Source organism: Protopterus annectens, chromosome 10.part0 (genome assembly GCF_019279795.1).
Source record: "Protopterus annectens isolate FY-2018-M chromosome 10.part0, PAN1.0, whole genome shotgun sequence".
NCBI classification, from domain to species: Eukaryota; Metazoa; Chordata; order Ceratodontiformes; family Protopteridae; genus Protopterus; species Protopterus annectens.
Genome location: NC_056744.1, coordinates 1,115,633,769 through 1,115,653,656, shown reverse-complemented (window position 1 = coordinate 1,115,653,656; position 19,888 = coordinate 1,115,633,769). Strand labels below are relative to the sequence as shown.

The following is a 19,888-nucleotide window of genomic DNA, read 5'->3' as shown; positions in this document are numbered from 1 at the left end:
CTTAGCATAATTGATATCCCTACCAGTTAGAAGTATTTTGTAAATGTTCTGTGTACCAGTTCTACAAGCTGTAGTTCAATCTTACTATAACAGCAGAAAGGGGTACTGTATTCTAGTGGTGAGTGAATTACAAACTTAAGAAAACTGGTTATAACACAGTCCCTTGCTGGGTTCTACTTTAAGCTCTCAAAATCAGTAAAACCCAAATCCGAATCGCGTGACACGGAAAGAGCGAACCGCGAATACGTCAAACGAACGAAACTGCGAAAGGGGAAATATCGAAATCGCATAGTTGGCCCGTCTGCAGTATAGCTCCGTAAGATAAGTGTTCGATAGTTATGGACTTTAGGGTTAGGGAGGGGGGTCAAGGTAAGTGCATAGGTAGAGTATGTAAGGTTTTGTGTAGGTAATGTATGTAAGGTTCAGTGTAGGGTTTTAAGTGTATGTGTGCGGAATATTTAGTTTGTTTGGTTCTAGCTGCATAGGGGTTGTGTGTGATAATTATGGACCTTAGGGTTAGGGAGGGGTTAAGGATAGTGCATAGACAGTTGTGTATGTTGGGTTAGTGTAGAGTTAGCAGTAGGATTTTGGTGCTTTAATTTAGGGTTAGAAGCAGGGATTTGGTTAGTGTATGTATGTATATCTTTTTTATTGTGTTTGGGTAGGTAGTGTGTTGCGGGTGGCGGGTTGGATGACTATGATGGTTCAAGGTTTACATTTTCATGCTTTAGTACGTTCGACGTATCCGTGGTTTGCTCTTTATGTGTCGAATGATTCGGATCCAGGTTTTTCATGTTTCGAGGGTATAAAGTAGACCCTTCTTGCTGACACTGTCATGATAATAAAGCCATTTCCTGAAATTTTCTAATTCTCATCTAAATCACACTTTCTTTGAATGAAAATTTGTTTCTGATAAAAACATCAAGATGTTTCATCAACCTGGCTTCCTCTAAAATAGTGTTGCTAAGTCAATTTGTATTTCAAGACAAATAGGTGAGAAACAAAACTCTACATTTCAGAAAACTGAGACCAGGGTCCTGCTATTTTACCCATGTATACATATTATGCAAGTTGATATTGACTTGCTCTGTGCTGTTAGCAGATACAACCACTGCCCTTATCTTAATGTCATTCATGTACTTAGAAATCCAGCATCCTGGTATTACAGATAATGAGGTAAGAAAAAATATATTGGTGCCTGGAATAGTCGACAATATAACAAAAATAGCACGAGAATCTGCTCACAGCCTGATGTGTACCAAATGCCCCTGTTTTTTATGTGGGGAAGACGGATAGATGTCTTAGAAATAGAATTTATGACCACTGTTATAAAATAAAAAAACAGGACACAAATAATGCCCTATGTAGACATCTTAATGGCAACAAACACTGTAATTCCATCAATTTTGGTATATTAGAATGTATAAAATCAAATCCAAGAGGGGGAAGCATAAAGTATAAACTTGGAGAAAAGGAGACTAGGTGGCAGATTAAACTCAATGCCTCAGTTCATCCTGGACTTAATGAAACTATCTCCATTAAGCCCATACTAGAAAATAGTGGATAGTAGTGATAGTCTAGTGACTATACAATAGATATAGTCATTGAAAGGAAGGTTTTATTGTTGTACATACATTTTACTATTACAAGGTTTTATAGTCATACATATATTTATGTGGCAGGAAAGTTTTTTAACATAATGTTCATAAATATGGGGAGTTTTAATGGATATGACTTGTTCCTTCATATAAATGGCAATCGACAAGGAAATTAAGCACTGAGCACTTTAAATTTTAATTACACTTAAAATGCTTTTTATTGTATTTAATTGACATATTTGATTGGTTTATGTTAGTATTTAAGCGGGTAGTGGTAATAAAGATTAGTTCTGATGAAGTCTACACAGGGTAGATGAAAGCACTTAACTCTTGTGAATGAAAACGTATTTTAGCTTTTTATTCTTCAATAAACGGATTTACTTGAAGTGACTGGTGTTCAGTGCTGTTACACATCAGGCTGTGAGCGGATTCTGGTGCTATTTTTGTTATATTGTCGACCATTCCAGGCACCAATATATTTTTTCTGAGTTGGGGGAGGAGATGGATTCCTTGGACGAATTGCCCTCTATATTTTCATCCGGGAGAGATGACATTCATAAATTGCAGTCTGAGATGGCAATTATTAAGGGAGAACTCACTTGGTTGATCGATTTGATCAGTCAACCTGATTCTAGTGACTCCAATGGTTTAAACGAACGGAAGGTGATGTCACCGGGTATGCCACCTGGTTGTAGAGCAATGGATTCTCTACCTAACGGCCAGGGCGAAGGCATGGGATCGACAGAACGAGCCTCTTATGGATCCGATAAATTTAACAATGAAGGGGTAGACCACCTCTTCAATGGTGATGGATGTGGATTGGAGGTAGATTACAACATCTCAGGTGCAAAACCAAAGCGAGTGGCGCCCAAGAGAGCATATGCTATGGTAGGGCAACCTATGCACAGAGGTACTGTACAAGTCCCTATTATGCAGAACAATAATGGTTCTCACAAGCACTATGATTTTAATAGCTTTTTAGTTTCCAATTTTGATTTTGATGGGGAAACAAAGAGTGCTAGTTTGAAGAAAGACATTGTTAATAATTCACAGGAGGATAAAACATTGAAGGAGTACATACACGAGTTCGGCAAGAAACTTAAAGTACTTAAAAGTATTCAATTGGACAATATGTACTTGGAAAAAGTGTTTGGATAACAATATAGTTCCCATGGGACTTAGGTTTTTTAAATATCCCATGGGAATTGTTATTGATGAGGGTAATATAAACAAATGTATAAAAATGTTTAACAATTTTGGTTTTACCTTCATGAAATGTATTATTTCTTGTAATGACAAAAAAATATGTGGATTATTGTCTGAACTTGAACAGTTAGATCATATTATTACTAACGGTCTTTTATTTGAGGAATGTGACACGTCTTTTAATGCACAATTCACTTGGGTTGAAAATCAAATAAACAAACAACATGATAGGAAATGTAAGAAAATGAGAAGGGACATGCAACAGTATGAAAGAGGTGAGGCCTATAGATGGGGAACCAATATGAATGAACCTAATAGGAATGAAAAGGGTGGTGAAAATCAGGAATTTAATTACAATAGACACAATAAAGGAAGACAAGGAAGGTATGAACATGCTTCTGATTTTTTAGGGGGCAGCAAAAATTGGCAGGCCCCAAACAGGGGGCAATTCAGAGGTCAGGGCAAGTGGCAAGTAAATCAATGGGAAAAGACCCCAGATTACAGGAGAAGAAACAACTAGAGGAGAAAGTAGGAATTACAAAACATAATGATATACACTACAGCCTAGGAGAATTTAATATTTTTAATTATACACAAACTGAATTGAATGATGATTTTTTTTAATTATTATCTAAAGGAATGAAGTATGTTCCTAATGATAACATTAATATAGTAGACTATATAGTGGATTTCAAAAAATATTTAAGAAAACTCAATTTAGCCTTATGTTTTGATGGAAAAGGTATTATTCAATTGAATAAATTTAAGAAGAAAAGTACTTTTACACCCCTAATGAATCATACGTTGGCCACGTTTGAGAAGGTTGTTATAGATGAGATATACGATTATGGGAATAAAAGGAAAACACTTTTTAAAAATAATTATAATTTACAATACAATTAATTTAAACTTTTAAAACAAATTCAGGCCAACAAAAATATAAGAATTATGAAACCCGACAAGGGAGGGGGGGCTGTTATTTATGATACAGTTGAATATGTAAATAACATCAATAGTATTTTGTTAAATTTAGGAAATTATGAGATATCATCTATTAACGAAGTAAATATAGGATATCACAAAATTGATTTATTTTTGGAAGAACTACTTTTAGACGAAAGGATTGATTTAGATATGTACAACTTCTTGAAGGAAGAACAACCCATTATTAGCACTATAGTGGGTATACCCAAAGTACATAAGGATATTAATGACCCTCCATTTCGGCCCATTATTTCTGACACTAGATCTAAAACCTTCCCTTTTGGTAAAGTGATTGACAGCTGGTTGAAACCCACTTATAACAAAACCAAGCATATAGTTAAGGACTCATGGGATTTCTTAGGAAGGTTAGTACCAGGACTTGTTACAACTGACATGTTCCTAGTGACTTTAGATGTAGTGGATCTTTTTTTGAGCATACCTCAGGATGAAGGGTTAACTAGATTTAATCATAGTATAGAAAAATGTAGTGGTTTGACCTGGGACAAAATATGCTTAATTATGGAATTTATGGAAGTAGTCCTGTCTTATAATTACATTCTATTTGAAGGTGAATACTATAGGCAAAGTAAGGGGGTGGCTATGGGGGCAGCCTGTGCCCCCATTTTTGCTAACTTGTTTTTATTAGATTGGGAAACAGAATACATACTAAAAACTGAATGGAATGACTATATACTGTGTTATTTAAGATTTTTGGACGATGTGTTTTTAATATGGAAGGGCAATGAGAGTAGCCTTAATGAGTTTAAAATATATTTAAATACAAGGTGTGATTATTTAAAATTTATTGAGTGTGGACCACAGGTCCATATCCTACTTGGATACTCGTATTACGGTGGAAAATGGTAGAATTAAATCTAACATCTACAGAAAGGACACCTTTAGTAATGCATATTTGGAGTATTCTAGTCGCCATCCTAGATGCCAGAAAAGGAGTATAATTAAAGGTCAGTGTATAAGGGCTGCTAGGATAACATCTGAATTTTCTGATATGGTACTCAAAATGGATGTTATAGGGAACATGTTTAAGACAAGAGGATATCCAATGGGGATTATATTGGACATCAAAGAATATGTGAAGAATGAATGGGGGAGAAAGTACAACCCCATAATAGGGACAGGGATTAACTACACCAAAGGGGTTAATATGACTCAAGAAGACATGGGTTTCAATGAGTATACTAGGGCATGTATTTTGCAATACTCCCCCCAAGTTAGAGACATTAAGAAAATAATAGAAAACAACTGGAATATATTGAAAACAGATGATAGTGTGTTTAAGATAGTGGGGAGGCACCTAAATTTGTATCTAAAAATGGAAGTAATTTAAAAATGAGATTAGAAAAGAAAATTATGGATATTAACCCCAGATAAAATTCTGTAGGTACCACTAAGTGTGGGAATTGTAACCAGTGTAAGTTAATTATTAGGGCATCTTCCTTAATTTTGGATGATATAAATAGAACAGAGGTTAGATTCCAAAAAGGTAATTGTAGAACTTCCCACTTAGTCTATTTAGCAAAGTGTACCAAATGCCCCTGTTTTTATGTGGGGAAGACGGATAGATGTCTTAGAAATAGAATTTATGACCACTGTTATAAAATAAAAAAGCAGGACACAAATAATGCCCTATGTAGACATCTTAATGGCAACAAACACTGTAATTCCTTCAATTTTGGTATATTAGAATGTATAAAATCAAATCCAAGAGGGGGAAGTATAAAGTATAAACTTGGAGAAAAAGAGACTAGGTGGCAGATTAAACTCAATGCCTCGGTTCACCTTGGACTTAATGAAACTACCTCCATTAAGCCCATACTGGAAAATAGTGGATAGTAGTGATAATCTAGTGACTATACAATAGATATAGTCATTGAAAGGAAGTTTTTATTGTTGTACATACATTTTACTATTACAAGGTTTTATAGTCATACATATATTTATGTGGCAGGAAAGTTTTTTAACATAATGTTCATAAATATGGGGAGTTTTAATGGATATGACTTGTTCCTTCATATAAATGGCAATCGACAAGGAAATTAAGCACTGAGCACTTTAAATTTTAATTACACTTAAAATGCTTTTTATTGTATTTAATTGACGTATTTGATTGGTTTATGTTAGTATTTAAGCGGGTAGTGGTAATAAAGATTAGTTCTGATGAAGTCTACACAGAGTAGATGAAAGCGCTTAATTCTTGTGAATGAAAACGTATTTTAGCTTTTTATTCTTCAATAAATGGATTTCCTTGATGTGACTGGTGTTCAGTGCTGTTACACATCAGGCTGTGAGCGGATTCTGGTGCTATTTTTGTTAGATAATGAGGTCAGAGCTATGTTAAATAAAAGCAGTTTCATAATGGAATCTTAAGGAACACCACAGTAAAGAACAATATGTCAGCTGAGTCAAGAATATAGTAGATTAGACTGCATATTTAGTTTACTTGTATTATTTTTATTTTATAAGTATAAAAAGCACAAACTTCTCATGAAGATTAACATCTAAAAAATTACCATAACTCTGGCACAACAGTTCACAGCTTCTACAAAATGAATGAAATATCATTACAAAAACATTTTATTAAAATTGGTTAAATTATTCAATAAAATGCAGTCAATTAGCTTTTTTTTCCCCTTAAGGATGTTGTTGTTTGTCTTTTCCCGGTTAGGGGTCACCACAGTGGAACTAATGATTGACAGTAGATTTTTTTATGGTGTCATGTTTCCAGCCTGACACCCAACCTTCAGCAAAGGCACAACCATTCATGCATGTCTTTCGGAGGCCACTTGACTGCGGGGAGGACGTGCAGACTGCACACAGGAGGCACTCCAGCCATGAATCGAACAGGAGAACCTCTTGCTGTGAGGTAACAATGCTACCGCTGTACCACCACGGCTTCATTAGGATATACTTCACTATTTTCTCTATCAAACAAGCATCCAAAGAAATAATGTAGCAAAGACAAGTAGCTTGTAAAAATGTTTGAAAAACTAAATACTGCATTTCTTTCAAAAAATATCTGGATTTATAAAAATGTGCTTTAAATATTTATACACTATATAGTAAATATTTTCATATTAATGTATTAAATCCAGCTGTTAATTAAGTCATATTTCTTTACATTGCAGTCTCTTATTAATCTGCTTCCATGTCTCATTTCTTCAAAAAAACATCTTACCTTTCTTGTTAAACCTCTGATAACCATCCAGGAGAATAAACATGAGCACCTCCCATCCTACAAAACCTCCCATAACTTTGGAGAGCCATCCATTTTCAGATTCATCAATCAATTCCAGTCCAAGAAAAATGCATGCCACTAAGACGGAAAAAAGTTTACAAATTATATAACACTAAAATAATATGGCTAATGCCAGTGAAGTGCTTTTATCTTAAATAACAATAGATACTGCAACAAATCTCAGTGTCTTTCTTTAGTAAGATTGTTATGCCATTTTTAAGGCTAGTCAGCACACTATTTTATAGTATAAATCACAGTGACAGACAAAATTAGTTTTTATCTGAACATAATATTAATTTTCACTAATGTTTCGTTAGATAAGACAGTAAATGTTAAGTGAGAGAAGGGAAGGGTAAAGTTAGCTGCTTTATATAACTCTAAAATCAGTGATCCCAACAATGGAAAAAATAAGAAAGACATCTCTGTTTTCTGCAGTTTTGAATTTATAGATCAGATGCAGTCATCAGCACTTTGCTCATAGCACTGTGCTTATACAGCCGAGGAAGGCTGAAATATAAAACAATACAGCAAATATAAAATTTGTTACTTAACTGTATCTAGCTACAGTGGTGTCTGTAATGCTATGTATGTGAATATTTGGTCTGTGTGCAAAATAGTATATAACTATTATGTACAGTCTGGGAAGTAAGGCAAAATTACTACTTGCAGCACCATCTAAAACATCAGGTAATCAAATATGAAATATTTCCTTTTGCATAAAGTAAGGAGTGGTTATAAACATCAATATGAGTGAAGGAAATGCTATTAAGCACAAAAAGATTCAACACTTTATATTCTTTTGCAAATGGGAAGCTGGTTTGCAGCACTGTCTGGCAATTGGCACAGAGGATTAAGGAGCTGATAAGCTATTTCCTATGATCCACTGGTCCAGAGTTCAATTCCCTCAGCCTCCATTGCCTAACAGTGTGACTCTGAGCAACCAAACACTCCTGGACTGAATCTGAATCTGAATAAGGTCTATGGAGATCAGTTCTGCATGCCAGTTAACATATACCAATAAATAAAATAAAATTTGGTGATTACAGACACATGAAAGGGCACAGCTTATTGACAACTGCTCGGTACTCTGCTGTGATGAATTTTAATGAGCACTCTGTATTCTGTTAATAGGAGTATTCAGTCACAGACATATGCTCTATTTCTACTGTACTGTATTCACTAAATAAGACTGATCTTCTTACAACTAACCTCTTGTATTCAAGTAGACAGCATCCTCATAGCTTCTCTTTTCACACTGCTGCAACACTCGTCTTACTATTTTAGTTATTATAGCTTACCTGGTTGCACACTCATCCAGCTGTCTGTGAAGCTTTGCATATAAAGTTGCAGGCAACTTTAGATGATAGTGTTATGCATTAACCAGAAGAATACCCAATAATCCTGTGATATGTTCTGACTCATATTTTTTTTTTTTTTTTTTTTTTTTTGCATTTCATCATTTCAGCATCCCTCACTTCTAACAGTTACTGTGACACACACCAAATGTATGACAGCACTAAATTAGTTAGGTTGGGAGGGTGGCCAAATGGTTAAGGTAGTTCCTAACAACCACAAGGTGCAGAGTTTGAGCCTCACAAGGGATAATTGGCTAGGCTTAAAATGGCTCTGAATTGAAGACATTGCGACAACTCAATGAAAACAAATTAACTACAAGTAATTATAGCTTACTTCTTCACATGACTATCAGCACTAAAAATATGTTCTTGGTTCAAGACTCAGAAGAATTAAAATGTAAGTATTTCTTGTTATACGTGCTGTCCTACAACCATTTATCAGCAAAAGAAAACTCTGCATGACAAGTAAATTACCCGTTCTTCCATTCTGCAATGACACCATGATATGTATTCATAAACAATGGATTTCAAATGAGTCATTGCATAATACATTGGTATCAAACCCCTACTTTCACAAATAAGCCTTATTATATTCCTACTGTCTTCATCAGCACATATCATGGATATTACAGACAAGAAGAAGAACCTGGATTCCCAATACTGTGCAGAGGACAGCACAACCTAGGTGTGCAGATCTTTTTGCTATCAACAGTTTAGGATGGACCTTGTAGAACTCCCTCCCAAAGATTACAATTTCTAGACATCTAATTACAAATGATAAGTCACATGAAGTTGAGAGAAATTCTTTATGATGATGAAATAAAAACTTGTAGGTACACTTAACAAGCATGTGCTATTATTTTTTTGGATAACCAAAGTTCACGTATCTTCCACTAGATTAAACAAGATCATGGACTGCCTTGTTACTTCCCCTGTGATATCTGTAAATTATGACTAACTGATACAACCTCATGCTCATTAAATGTGATGTGTTAATACTTGGTCATTTGAGGTATGTATTTTCTTGGCAATGAGCAGGTCGTTGTCGAATAAATACAGAATCTCAAAAATCTAGTTATGTTAAATCCCATAACTACTGTTCACAGCTCACAATTCTGGGAAGGGACCTTTATCTGTTTTCACTGCTGATGCGTCTTAAAATCAGAGTGTATTCTTTACTAGGTTCTCATTATACAGAGCATTATGAGTATCAGTATATTGATGATATGAAAAACTGTAATGGATTAGCCTGCCAATGTGAAAAATGCAAACATTATAATACAGTAGTTCTAAAGAGCTGTTAAAAAGTTGCATACCTGCAAGAATCTTTATCAGCAAAGCATTAAGACGATGAAACCAATTGAAAAGAGGCCTCCTGTCAACAAAAATGAATATTTTAAAACTGTAACTGGAAGTCAAAATTATACTAATTAAATTGTAATATAAATCACAATAATGAAGGACATAACACAAGGAAAATGTTTACAAAAAGGAAAAGAAAATGTACCACAGTCATGTTAGTTCTGCAGAAGGTACATATGCAAGTTAAGCAATGCTGCCCTGAGTTGTTGCTAAGAATAACAGCTATATGGCAGACAAGCTCAAATTTATATTTAGCATTGTTCTTCACTGGCTGCTATTACAAAACACTTCGATGAAATTCTAGACTAGAATGTTTTTCTTTCATACCCTGCAGAAATCAGTGCAAGAGTGTAGCACCACATATTCAAGTAATCAGAGTTGTATAGTGTGTCTGGTTATTTACAATGTTTATCCTTTCACTATCTAACATGACTGGAAGGTCATCTAGAGTGGGGAAGAACTATGCAGTAGTTATGGATAGCAGCAACACAGACAGAGAGCTGTGCAAGAGGAGGAAGAAAGGTTCGATATGCCAACATAGTACAGGTTTCTGAAGCTGCAACAGTTCCAGAAGTTCAGTCTTTCTTTGAATGGTATCATTAGCAAAGCATGCAGACAATTTCTCAGAAGAAGTAAAGTGATGCTTCTCCCATTCAAATAAAAAAATCCATAATTACTAGGCAGCCTATTCAAAGCAATGTAATTGTTGCAATGGTGTTTTGTAGCTACTTATATTTTACAGAATAAGAAAGGCATGTTATAAGAGTACTGAAATATTCTTGTGTACAGCTCCAACAGCTCCAACGACAGAAACAGTTTGCAGTATAAGCAGTGTTTATAATAAAAATAAATTGTTTACAGAGACAAATAAAAAAAAATAACACAGCTTTACTCAAATGGAAAAAACAAAAAACAAAACAAAATAGTCTTACTTCAGGAAATCCTTTTATAACGTCAAATTAATCTTCTTATGTTCAGATTCACAATCTATATCTTTTGTTTGACATATGGCATGCATAATTTGTCACTAATTACAGCAGGTGTCTATTCCCTCTTAATTCCACAAACATGGTCACTTCAGTTTTTCTAAAGCAGAGGTAGTTTCCATCCAGGTTCTGTCCTTCAGACCTTACTTCCTATTGACTTCTCAGCAAGTTCCAAATATTGCAGATTATTTGGTTTTAGTCTTAGCTTCATTTATCCTCTGAACCTTCAGTGAAGTCCTACCTTTCATTAGGTCCATGAGTGATCAAGCTATGGTAGCAGTGTCTATGATGAACTTAATGCCAAGATTAAAAATTCCTTAACCTGTCCTTCTATAGTTTGTATAGGCCAGTTCTGGACCACCTCAACTTCTTTTCTGCCAGTACCTTCATAATCACCCTGCCTCAGTCTGTCCATAATATATCCTAAATTGCAAGTTTCTGCCATACCTTTCTTACACATCACTAGGTAGCTGACAATCCAGCTTTGTGCAAGGAATTCAGAATATCTTGGAGTTTAGGGAGGTGGTTTTTCCATTCCTTGAATATTATTTCATTCTGGTAGGCTGTTACATATCCAGAAAGCAGTGCTAGAATCTTCCCCAGCAGCCTCTGTAATACTGCAAGTGTTCCACAGAGACCAAGAGGCAGAATTCTATAGTCCAAAATATAGAGAATGTCCTTTTCTTTAGCTTCTGTGGCTAGTATAATTTGCCAACAGCCTTTATTTATATATTTAGATGGGAAATAGACAGAAGTCTACTCTTATTTCTTTACTTAATTCATCCACTGAGGGCATGGAATATGAATTAAATTAAGGAAAGATATTTAACCTTCTAAAGTCATTGCAAAACCTTGGCTTGAGAATAAGTACAACAGGACTGTTCCTCTCACTTTTTGATTCTCATCTGACACAAATTTATGTTTCCTCTGTACCTCTTCCCAAACTGCATCAGATTCTCGGTCTTTGTATAGTTTCAAAGTGACTTTTTCACCAGGCATGGTTTCTGCATCATGCCTGATTATACTGGCACTACTAGGCAATTTGAGAAAGTACAGTTGGGTTAGGAACTGATGCAGTATTCCAGTACTGATGGGTTATCTCATCGAGGTAATCTGACATCTGCACCAAAGCCATAAACCTTCTATATGCTTGTACTTCCAGTATATGGTCTCAGCCCGAATGCATGCAGTTACATAAGTGGATGTAGGAGCATATGATCCTCAGGCTATCTAGACGCAGGAGCTCATGAAGTGGGCTGAGGGGGAAAAAAAGAAAGAAAGGGAGGATGAACTAAGAGAAAGGGGGATCCAGCCCCCCCCCACCCTTGATGCATGAAATGCATAGCTGTTTCCACAACAACAGAAGGGGAAGGAAGAAGGGATGCAATATTGCACAATGGACACCTACTGTTATGGTAAGTTTTTATGGAGCTGTACTATGTTCTTCCTTAGAACACTGCTGCAGTATTTTAATACTGGTGGGTGATTCCTAAAGCTTAAAAGTTGTATAGGTTCAAGGCAGGGGAGTTCTCTACCATACCTATGAGGACTTATCTAGCAAAGGAAGTTCTTCACCTGGAAAAGTGTCCATTTTGTAATGTCTTGTGAAGGTGTGAACAAAAGAGCAGGCAGTTGCTTCAAGAACAGATCTAGAATCAAGGCCTCTGAAGAAGGCCCTAAAAGAGTAAACTGATCTGATGGAATGGGCTTTCACAGGTGAATGCAAGGACTTGCTGTGGAAGGAAAAGCAAAAAGTAGTGGATTTTGAGATCCAGTTGGGAATTGTCTGTTTGGAGACAGGAGTGACAACTTTCATTCCTGGAAGAAGACAAAGAGCTGGTTAGTTCTCCTGATATCTTTTTGTCTTATAAAGGTAGAATCTCATTTGTCTATGAACATCTATGCAATGGAAGAGTCTGTAACTGCTGTTCTGTGGATTTGGAAAAGAAGGCAAGCAAATGAATATAGCCTGGTCGGGTGATAGTTCATTTCTATCTTGGGCATAAAGGATGAATCATCCCTAAGTGAGAACCTATCCTTTTTACAAATAAGAAAGGAGAATGGTCTTAAGGACTTCAATCTCAAAAACCTTTTTGCAGAAGTAAGAGTGATGAGCAATGCTGCCTTTCAGGTACAAAACTTTAAGGAGATTAAGTCTATCTGTTCAAAAGGTGGTAAAGTAAGCTTTTGCAAAACAAACTTAAATCCCAGGAGAGTGGAATAGCACTCGTAGGATGGTTCAGATAAAAGACACCAGTAAGAAACTGCTTAACTTCAACTCTGGAGAGCAAAGTGGGTGTCAAAGGCATTCAGAAAGAGATAGCAGACAAGTGTGCCTTGATGGAGGAGTAGGTTGGCTAGTCCAAGCCTGAGAAGCTCACACAAATAGAACAGACATGTAGGAACTCCCATTTGAAGGGAATTCTTATTTTTTAAGACACCAGGTAGGGAATATTTTCCATTTGGATATGTAAGTTTTCTAGTATTAGTTTTTTTTTTACCTCTTGGAGTATTTGCAGCATGTCCTCAGAAAATATGTGTCTGAAAGGTATTAAGGTTCTGTCATCCAGAGTCAGGTTAAAAGCCTACAAGTTGAGGTGAAGCAGAGAGCCCTTTTTCTGTGTGAGCAGGTCCACTTTGTGGGAAACTTGTAGTGATGACCCCAATTCCAGAAGTCTAAGAAGGGGGAGCCACTGTTGCTTACACCAAAAGGGAGTCGCTATCAAGAAAGAACCTTTGAGATTGGAGGAAGGGGAGGAAAGGAATAGAGATACCCCCCTACAGTTAGGGACATTGTATTCAACAGGGTTAATCTTTATACCGTTCTTAATAACAGCACCATATCTAGTCAGTCTTTCCTGAAGGACACATTTACGAGCTTCCTCAATAATACCTGCTCATTTTTTATTGTATTTGATTATGCATGCATGATGATGTTATCTGTTATGTAACAGGAAGTATTTTTAAAGCACAGGAAGATAAAGTAACCAGGCAGACCCACAGTAGACACTGTCTTTTTTCAGGGGAGACTTGAAAACAATGTTTAGTTAAGTTTTTAAAGCACAGGAAGGTGCTGTAACTTTAATTCTGAAGAAATTCCTTACATTATGGAATGAAAGCACTTAAGTTGTTGATTAAACTATGAAACTGGCCTGGACCAGCATTATTTTGTTTTAAAAGATATGAAATTAATCAGTTAATAATGTACACTAACAAAGCCAATATGTTTTCAGGTGTGGGTAGAGGGAATTTTAAACCTTTGCAGGTTTTCTGTGAGTTTTATTGGAAGAGCAACATTGTTCCACATTTTAAAGATATAGACTAAGTAAACAGCATCGCCAGTTGTACTGACTGATTTACTGGATAAGAGAAGAAATTTATCCTTGGAACAAAAGACTTTATTTAGGGAGTACAAACAAATATTTTTTTTTCCTTTAAGGATGATCATTTATCTGACTAGTATATAATGTTGCGTGTAACTTTTAAACGAAAGTAGGAGAGGTATTTAAACAGATCAAGCCAGTTAAGGTGCCTATAGAACAGGCAGTGGTGGGTTGTGGATGAGAAGTTAGCAACACATTTTGCCACTTTATTATGGCATTTCATCAACTTATTTTTTTACTAGATTACAAGTTTGTAAATAGATGTGAAGCATATAAAAGGGTTGGTAGGATGAAGGCATTTTTTCTAACACTGGCTTGGTTATATATAACAGGCCAGTTTTTACAGTTTTTCAAAAGCAGATTGCATGCGGAGGTCAATTCTCAACTATGAGTAATCATAATATAATATATATATATATATATATATATATATATATATATATATATATATATATTTATATATTATACATGTATACATATATATATATATATATATATATATATATTTATATATTATACATGCGTATATATATATATATATAGATATATATATATATATATATATATATATATATATATATGTGTGTGTGTATATATATATATATATATATATATATATATATATATATATATATATGGATCTGGTTCATTTTTCCAAAAGCACATTTTTTTTGAATTTCATATCACCAAGACCAAATCACTAAAAGCACATTTCGCCGAAAATAGTAGTCAGTGGCGGATCCAGGAATTTGCAAAAGGAGGGGCGTGGTCTGGTTAGTTGACTGCCGGGGTGGAAGTGGGAAAGTGGGACACTGGGTTTTGGTGGTTGTGAAAAGATCACCTTAAGAAGCTCTGACATCATGTATGAAAAGACAGTAATATACATTCAGTTGGACATGATGGGTAATTCCTGTGTGCCACACACCACATGTACATATATATGTTTAAAATGTAGATAAGTATGTATGTGTGCATGTTTGCAAGTATAAATTGGAGGTATCTCTCAACTATCCAGAATTTTGCAGAATGCACAGATTTCTGCCTCATATTTTTTATCTGACTCTCAAAAAAATTGTGTTTTTTATGACAATTCAGAGGGCTAAAGTCACTAAGTAATGACATTTGAGCATCATACTTCAGATCCTTTAATAAATACACACCTGTTATTCTAGCAACTTCAAAGGTTATAACAGCAACACTTAAAATCTGTCCATGATTTGGGGCCTTAGTCCCTGATTATTCTTGTATTTGTCCAGACGTCTTGCTCTGATGCTGAGAGGTATTGTATTCATTGGGGTTACCAGCCAGGTTAAAATGCTGAATAAATATTTCATTATATGTGCTAATTTCCATAATTTTAACAACTTATTCTGCGCTATGTTTATATTATGGTTTATAACAATTAGCAAATGTTTTCCAAGATGAGTCTCCTCACCAATGTTCAATGTATGTATACAGGTAAAGGTGAGAACTGTAACTGTAATAATATTTTATGTCATCTGGCATGACACAACTATTAGGAGTATAAGAACAGTCTCCAGGCTGAGACTAAAAAGATTAGGGCTCTATCCAGGTCAACAAATTAAAATAAACACTTGAATGCAGTGCAAAAATAGATTTTTTTTTCTTTTTGTTTTTTGTGATGTAACTGCTGAGGTAACAGGTATTGCAAAAAGCAGCAGCAGCACTTCAGCAAAGACAGTTATCAAACCCGCCATACATTTAAAAATAAAATCACATTATCAATGAGCAGATGTAATGAAACAATAACAGTGAGAAAGAAAAGTTACACCTGCTGGGTTCTAATTGAAATGTTTGGACCAGTGAAATTTAAATTTTTACAACTTCTGTATAGTTTAATTAATGCAGAGAAACTGAATATGTTAACAAAAGAACTGATTATCCAGTAAACTGAAATGCTGGTATAATCATACCTCCCAAACTCTTAGCATAAGAAATCTAGACAAAGCCAAAAATAATGGGAGGACAAAGGCCAAAAAAAATAGGGACACATTTTAAATATTACTCTTATAAACTTAGAAAGTTGAAAGAATAAAAGGTTTTGTGTTAGAATGCATTTTCTGATGGATTTGAAGTCTGAAACTCAAACGTGTGTCATTGTTTAGTGACATCAGTCTTCAATGACTTGCCAGAAAACCACAAATTGTATGAGGAACAGATGAAACATATGAGGCAAAAATCTTAACATTCTGTGAAAATGTGGACAGTTGAGGGCTATGATGGTATTTTTTTCTGTATTTCTGTTGCAAATTTCAATGTGCAGTGTGATCTCTTCTATTATGTGAACTTTTGATTAATTATTTTTTCTCTCTATTACTATGTTTGAACCAGTTTGCAGCTGAAAGTAAAATAAAATAAAATTATCTTAATGACTAATTTGAGTCTTATCATACTATATACACAAAAGGAAGTAGACACATCTTGTAATCCCAGTCTCTTATTACTGTGACCTTGACAAAATCTAACTAATAATGGTCCCATGGCTAGAACTATGTCTCGCTTTACAAATCTACATGTTTAAAAGTCAAAGACACCACAAAAGTCTGGGGTAGTAAAAGAGAAAGTAGTGTTTTGAACAGTAAGCATCTGAGAAGAGGGAACCTTGAGAAAGCTGTTGAGCAGGGACAGATCCAGAATAGGTCTCCAGGTGCCTCTTTTTGAGGAACCAGGAACGTGCTGGAAAAAAAACTCTTTCCCACTTTGGAAGGGGGAACAGATTGAATGGTTCCTTGGTTCAACATGAACCCTAGGACCTCTGGGAAATGAGGAAGATGATCTAGAGGAGGTTCAGGAATCCCTGAAAAAAAAGGCAAAGACTTCCATGCAATGAAGTAACCCTGACAGATAACGGAAAGAACACAAGAGTCTGAAGTACTGAGAAGCCAATTTAGAAGATAAAAGGAAACCCAAAGGGACAAAGGAACATGGTCTAACAGAAGGGGAGGGGGCAAGTTATAAAACAGAAGCAGTCTTATCAGTTAAAGGAGGATTCTGGACCACAGAGGTCTGAGAAGCCTTAGCAGAGGAGGCTCACCTTACCCCTTCCTGCCCTTGGAGGTCTGACATGGTTGCCTGCAGACAAACGTAGATCCAGAAGGATTATTCCTCTGGAACTTAGGGATGAGAGATGCAAAAATATGTTTAGGTCCTGCAAGGTTTTGCCTTTCTCTTAAAGAGACTTAAGTCAGCAGCAGCAGTCCCAAAAAGATATATATTATTCAAAGGGGCATCCAACAACTTGGCCTTAATGACCTCAGGCAAAGACTGGAGACAAAGCCAAGAACAGCACTTCATGAAGCTAGAAGATTCTGAGATACTGCAAAACTACAGTTTGGAAGGCCAGAATTACAAGATGAGCGGAATTGATATTACACCATTTCCTTTCCTGAAAATTAAATTGAATGCATACATGTCAAGCAACTTTGTTAGGGTTTTGACAAACAAGTCAGCTATTTCATATTACCAACAGTGAGACCACTAAGAATGTCAGGAAACTCACTTGTGACAGATTTACATGGACAGATATAAGTTAAGATGAAGCAGGTTAGTATGTGTGCGACTGATTGCTTACAATTTGCAATTTGCAGAAAGCCATCTAGAAGAGAAGCATGGGTTGCTACACAAATGCAAATCTCAACAAAGTCAGTTTTTAAGTAAGTCCCATTGAGTGCAAAATGTACTGATGAATATGACCAACCATTGAAATATTCTCTTAGTACACCTGGATCTAGGCTTCCCTCAGTAAGCATATTTTGACACATTTCCATGTGCATATTCTAATGAAAAAATTTGGGTACAGATGGAGATGAATTCAGTTTCAAACCATTTTGTTATTCTGGGTTTTATCACATGTGTATGTGCAAACTATCTGGGCAGCACATTTTTGAAGTAAATGTTAGCAAGAAATGTGATGCTTAGGATTTAAAGAAACATTCATGAACATAGTCTGTACATTTCATGCCATGCACACTGCTGTCAGAATTCTTGTCAAGGTGTGCAGAAGCACATATTGTAGGACATTTGTCTCTAAATGCATATCTCAAGGATTATTGCATATTCTGTTTAAAAAGACAACAATATATGCTGTCTTTGTGGCTGCAGGACAAATGGCCTAGGTTCAGACTGAAGCCTGCATACTGGAGGAGCAAACCAGGAAGAGAACAGCTGATGCCAGCTCACCAATCCTAGAGGAAGGAATTCATCCTGTTGCAGGAGAGACAACTGTTGGATAGACCGTAGTTGTATGTGCCCTGAAATAAGACAGCTTGTAAAACATGCTCCTGCTATGGAGATTTATCACTTTCTAGCTAGAAAGAGCAGGTATATATAAGTGCACACAAACAATAACCTAGCACAGCTGATATTGCACTGCACCTACAGGCAAATACTGTGAGGCGTTAGGATGGGAAGGAAAGTTTTCCTCGTTTCTAGGAAGATGAAGGCATTCAGTCCTCTGCTCTTGCCTCCACACCTGGTGTCATATAATTCTGGGAAGTGTAGAAATGAATTGATCACAGGAGCATGGCAGCCCACTGGCCACAGTGGGAATGTGGGACAAAAAAAAACAAAACACAAGAGAAAAATAAAATGAAAGTGCATGTGCATGTTTGTCTGTCTGTCCATCTGCCTGCTTGTCAATCTGCTTATCTGTCTGTCTCATACACACATTTGTGTTTATGTTGTACATTATTTTATCTATGTAATTTCCCACTTAAATTTTTAATTTACATTACTTTATTGGGAAGTTTGGTATTCTGTGGAAGTCTACATGATTTCCAGTAACGTGGGGTGGCAAATGAAATCTTAATTATCTGCTTTTCTATCTTTCTGGTTATTGAAGAGGGATATGATGACCAATAGGTTTCCCAGAATATCCACCACTATAGTTGTAATTAGCATGGTGGCCAGTGTGGTGAGAACCCGGGAACCAGGCTTTCTGCTTTGCTGCCATCTCTATGGATTAATTATTCTGCACAGAGACACCTTCATTCATTTTGCAGATGCTCATTGTGAAGAGATAGAAGACTCTTTTACAAGGAGGCATCAGGAGGCTAAATTTATTAAACCAAAATCACCAGCAATTAGAACACCATAATAATACTGTTGTATGATATGCAGTGCCCATATTCTGGCCATCCATGGAAGCCACACGTTTTTTTTTTCAAGTTAGTGGGCAGTGTAGAGTACCTGACACCATTTCCTACTTCAGCAGGAGTTGGGCGCAATTTCCTTGCATTAGTCGAAAGCACGACAGTTGTGTCATAACTTTAAAGCCAGTAACTTTCTGGTTCTAGCATACTAGTGTGCACAAGTTATTCTACTACTTTTGGATTTATCCCATGTGAGATATTTGGGACCACTTCTTTTGGACATTACACACTTCATGCATGGGAATTTTTCTACAGTGGCATCTATAGTTTTATCACTTCATCAGAACTTGACTAAAACCCTCTTACTGATGTGCTTGGTTACAGCTCTCATCACCCCGTCATTCCATAAAGCGCACCTGCCCCACCTTCTGACAGGTGATGCTAAGTCAGATACAGCTGGATAACTGGACTCCTCACTCAAGAAACGTGAGGTGATGTTATGCATCATGAGTATTGAAGTATTGTTCCCTTTTCCAGGAAGGTTGAGGCAAAGCACTTGGAGTGGCAAAATATGTTTTTCCACAAACCTCGGATCCCATCATTCACTGGGAAATATTGTTTATTCTACCATGTGTTCTTGCACTTTT

General features: G+C 36.0%; 1 protein-coding gene across 2 annotated transcripts in view; it reads right to left on the bottom strand.

The window, feature by feature from the left end:
• Positions 1–19,888, bottom strand: part of LOC122813500 (putative ferric-chelate reductase 1) — a 948,313-nt gene that overhangs the window by 266,979 nt on the left and 661,446 nt on the right. For both annotated transcript variants that reach the window (XM_044085846.1, XM_044085847.1), the window contains exons 13-14: positions 9,716–9,774; positions 6,985–7,122 (exon numbers count right to left, since the gene is read on the bottom strand). In XM_044085846.1, the coding sequence (XP_043941781.1) occupies positions 6,985–7,122; positions 9,716–9,774 (197 nt within the window). The remainder of the gene's footprint in view (positions 1–6,984; positions 7,123–9,715; positions 9,775–19,888) is intronic.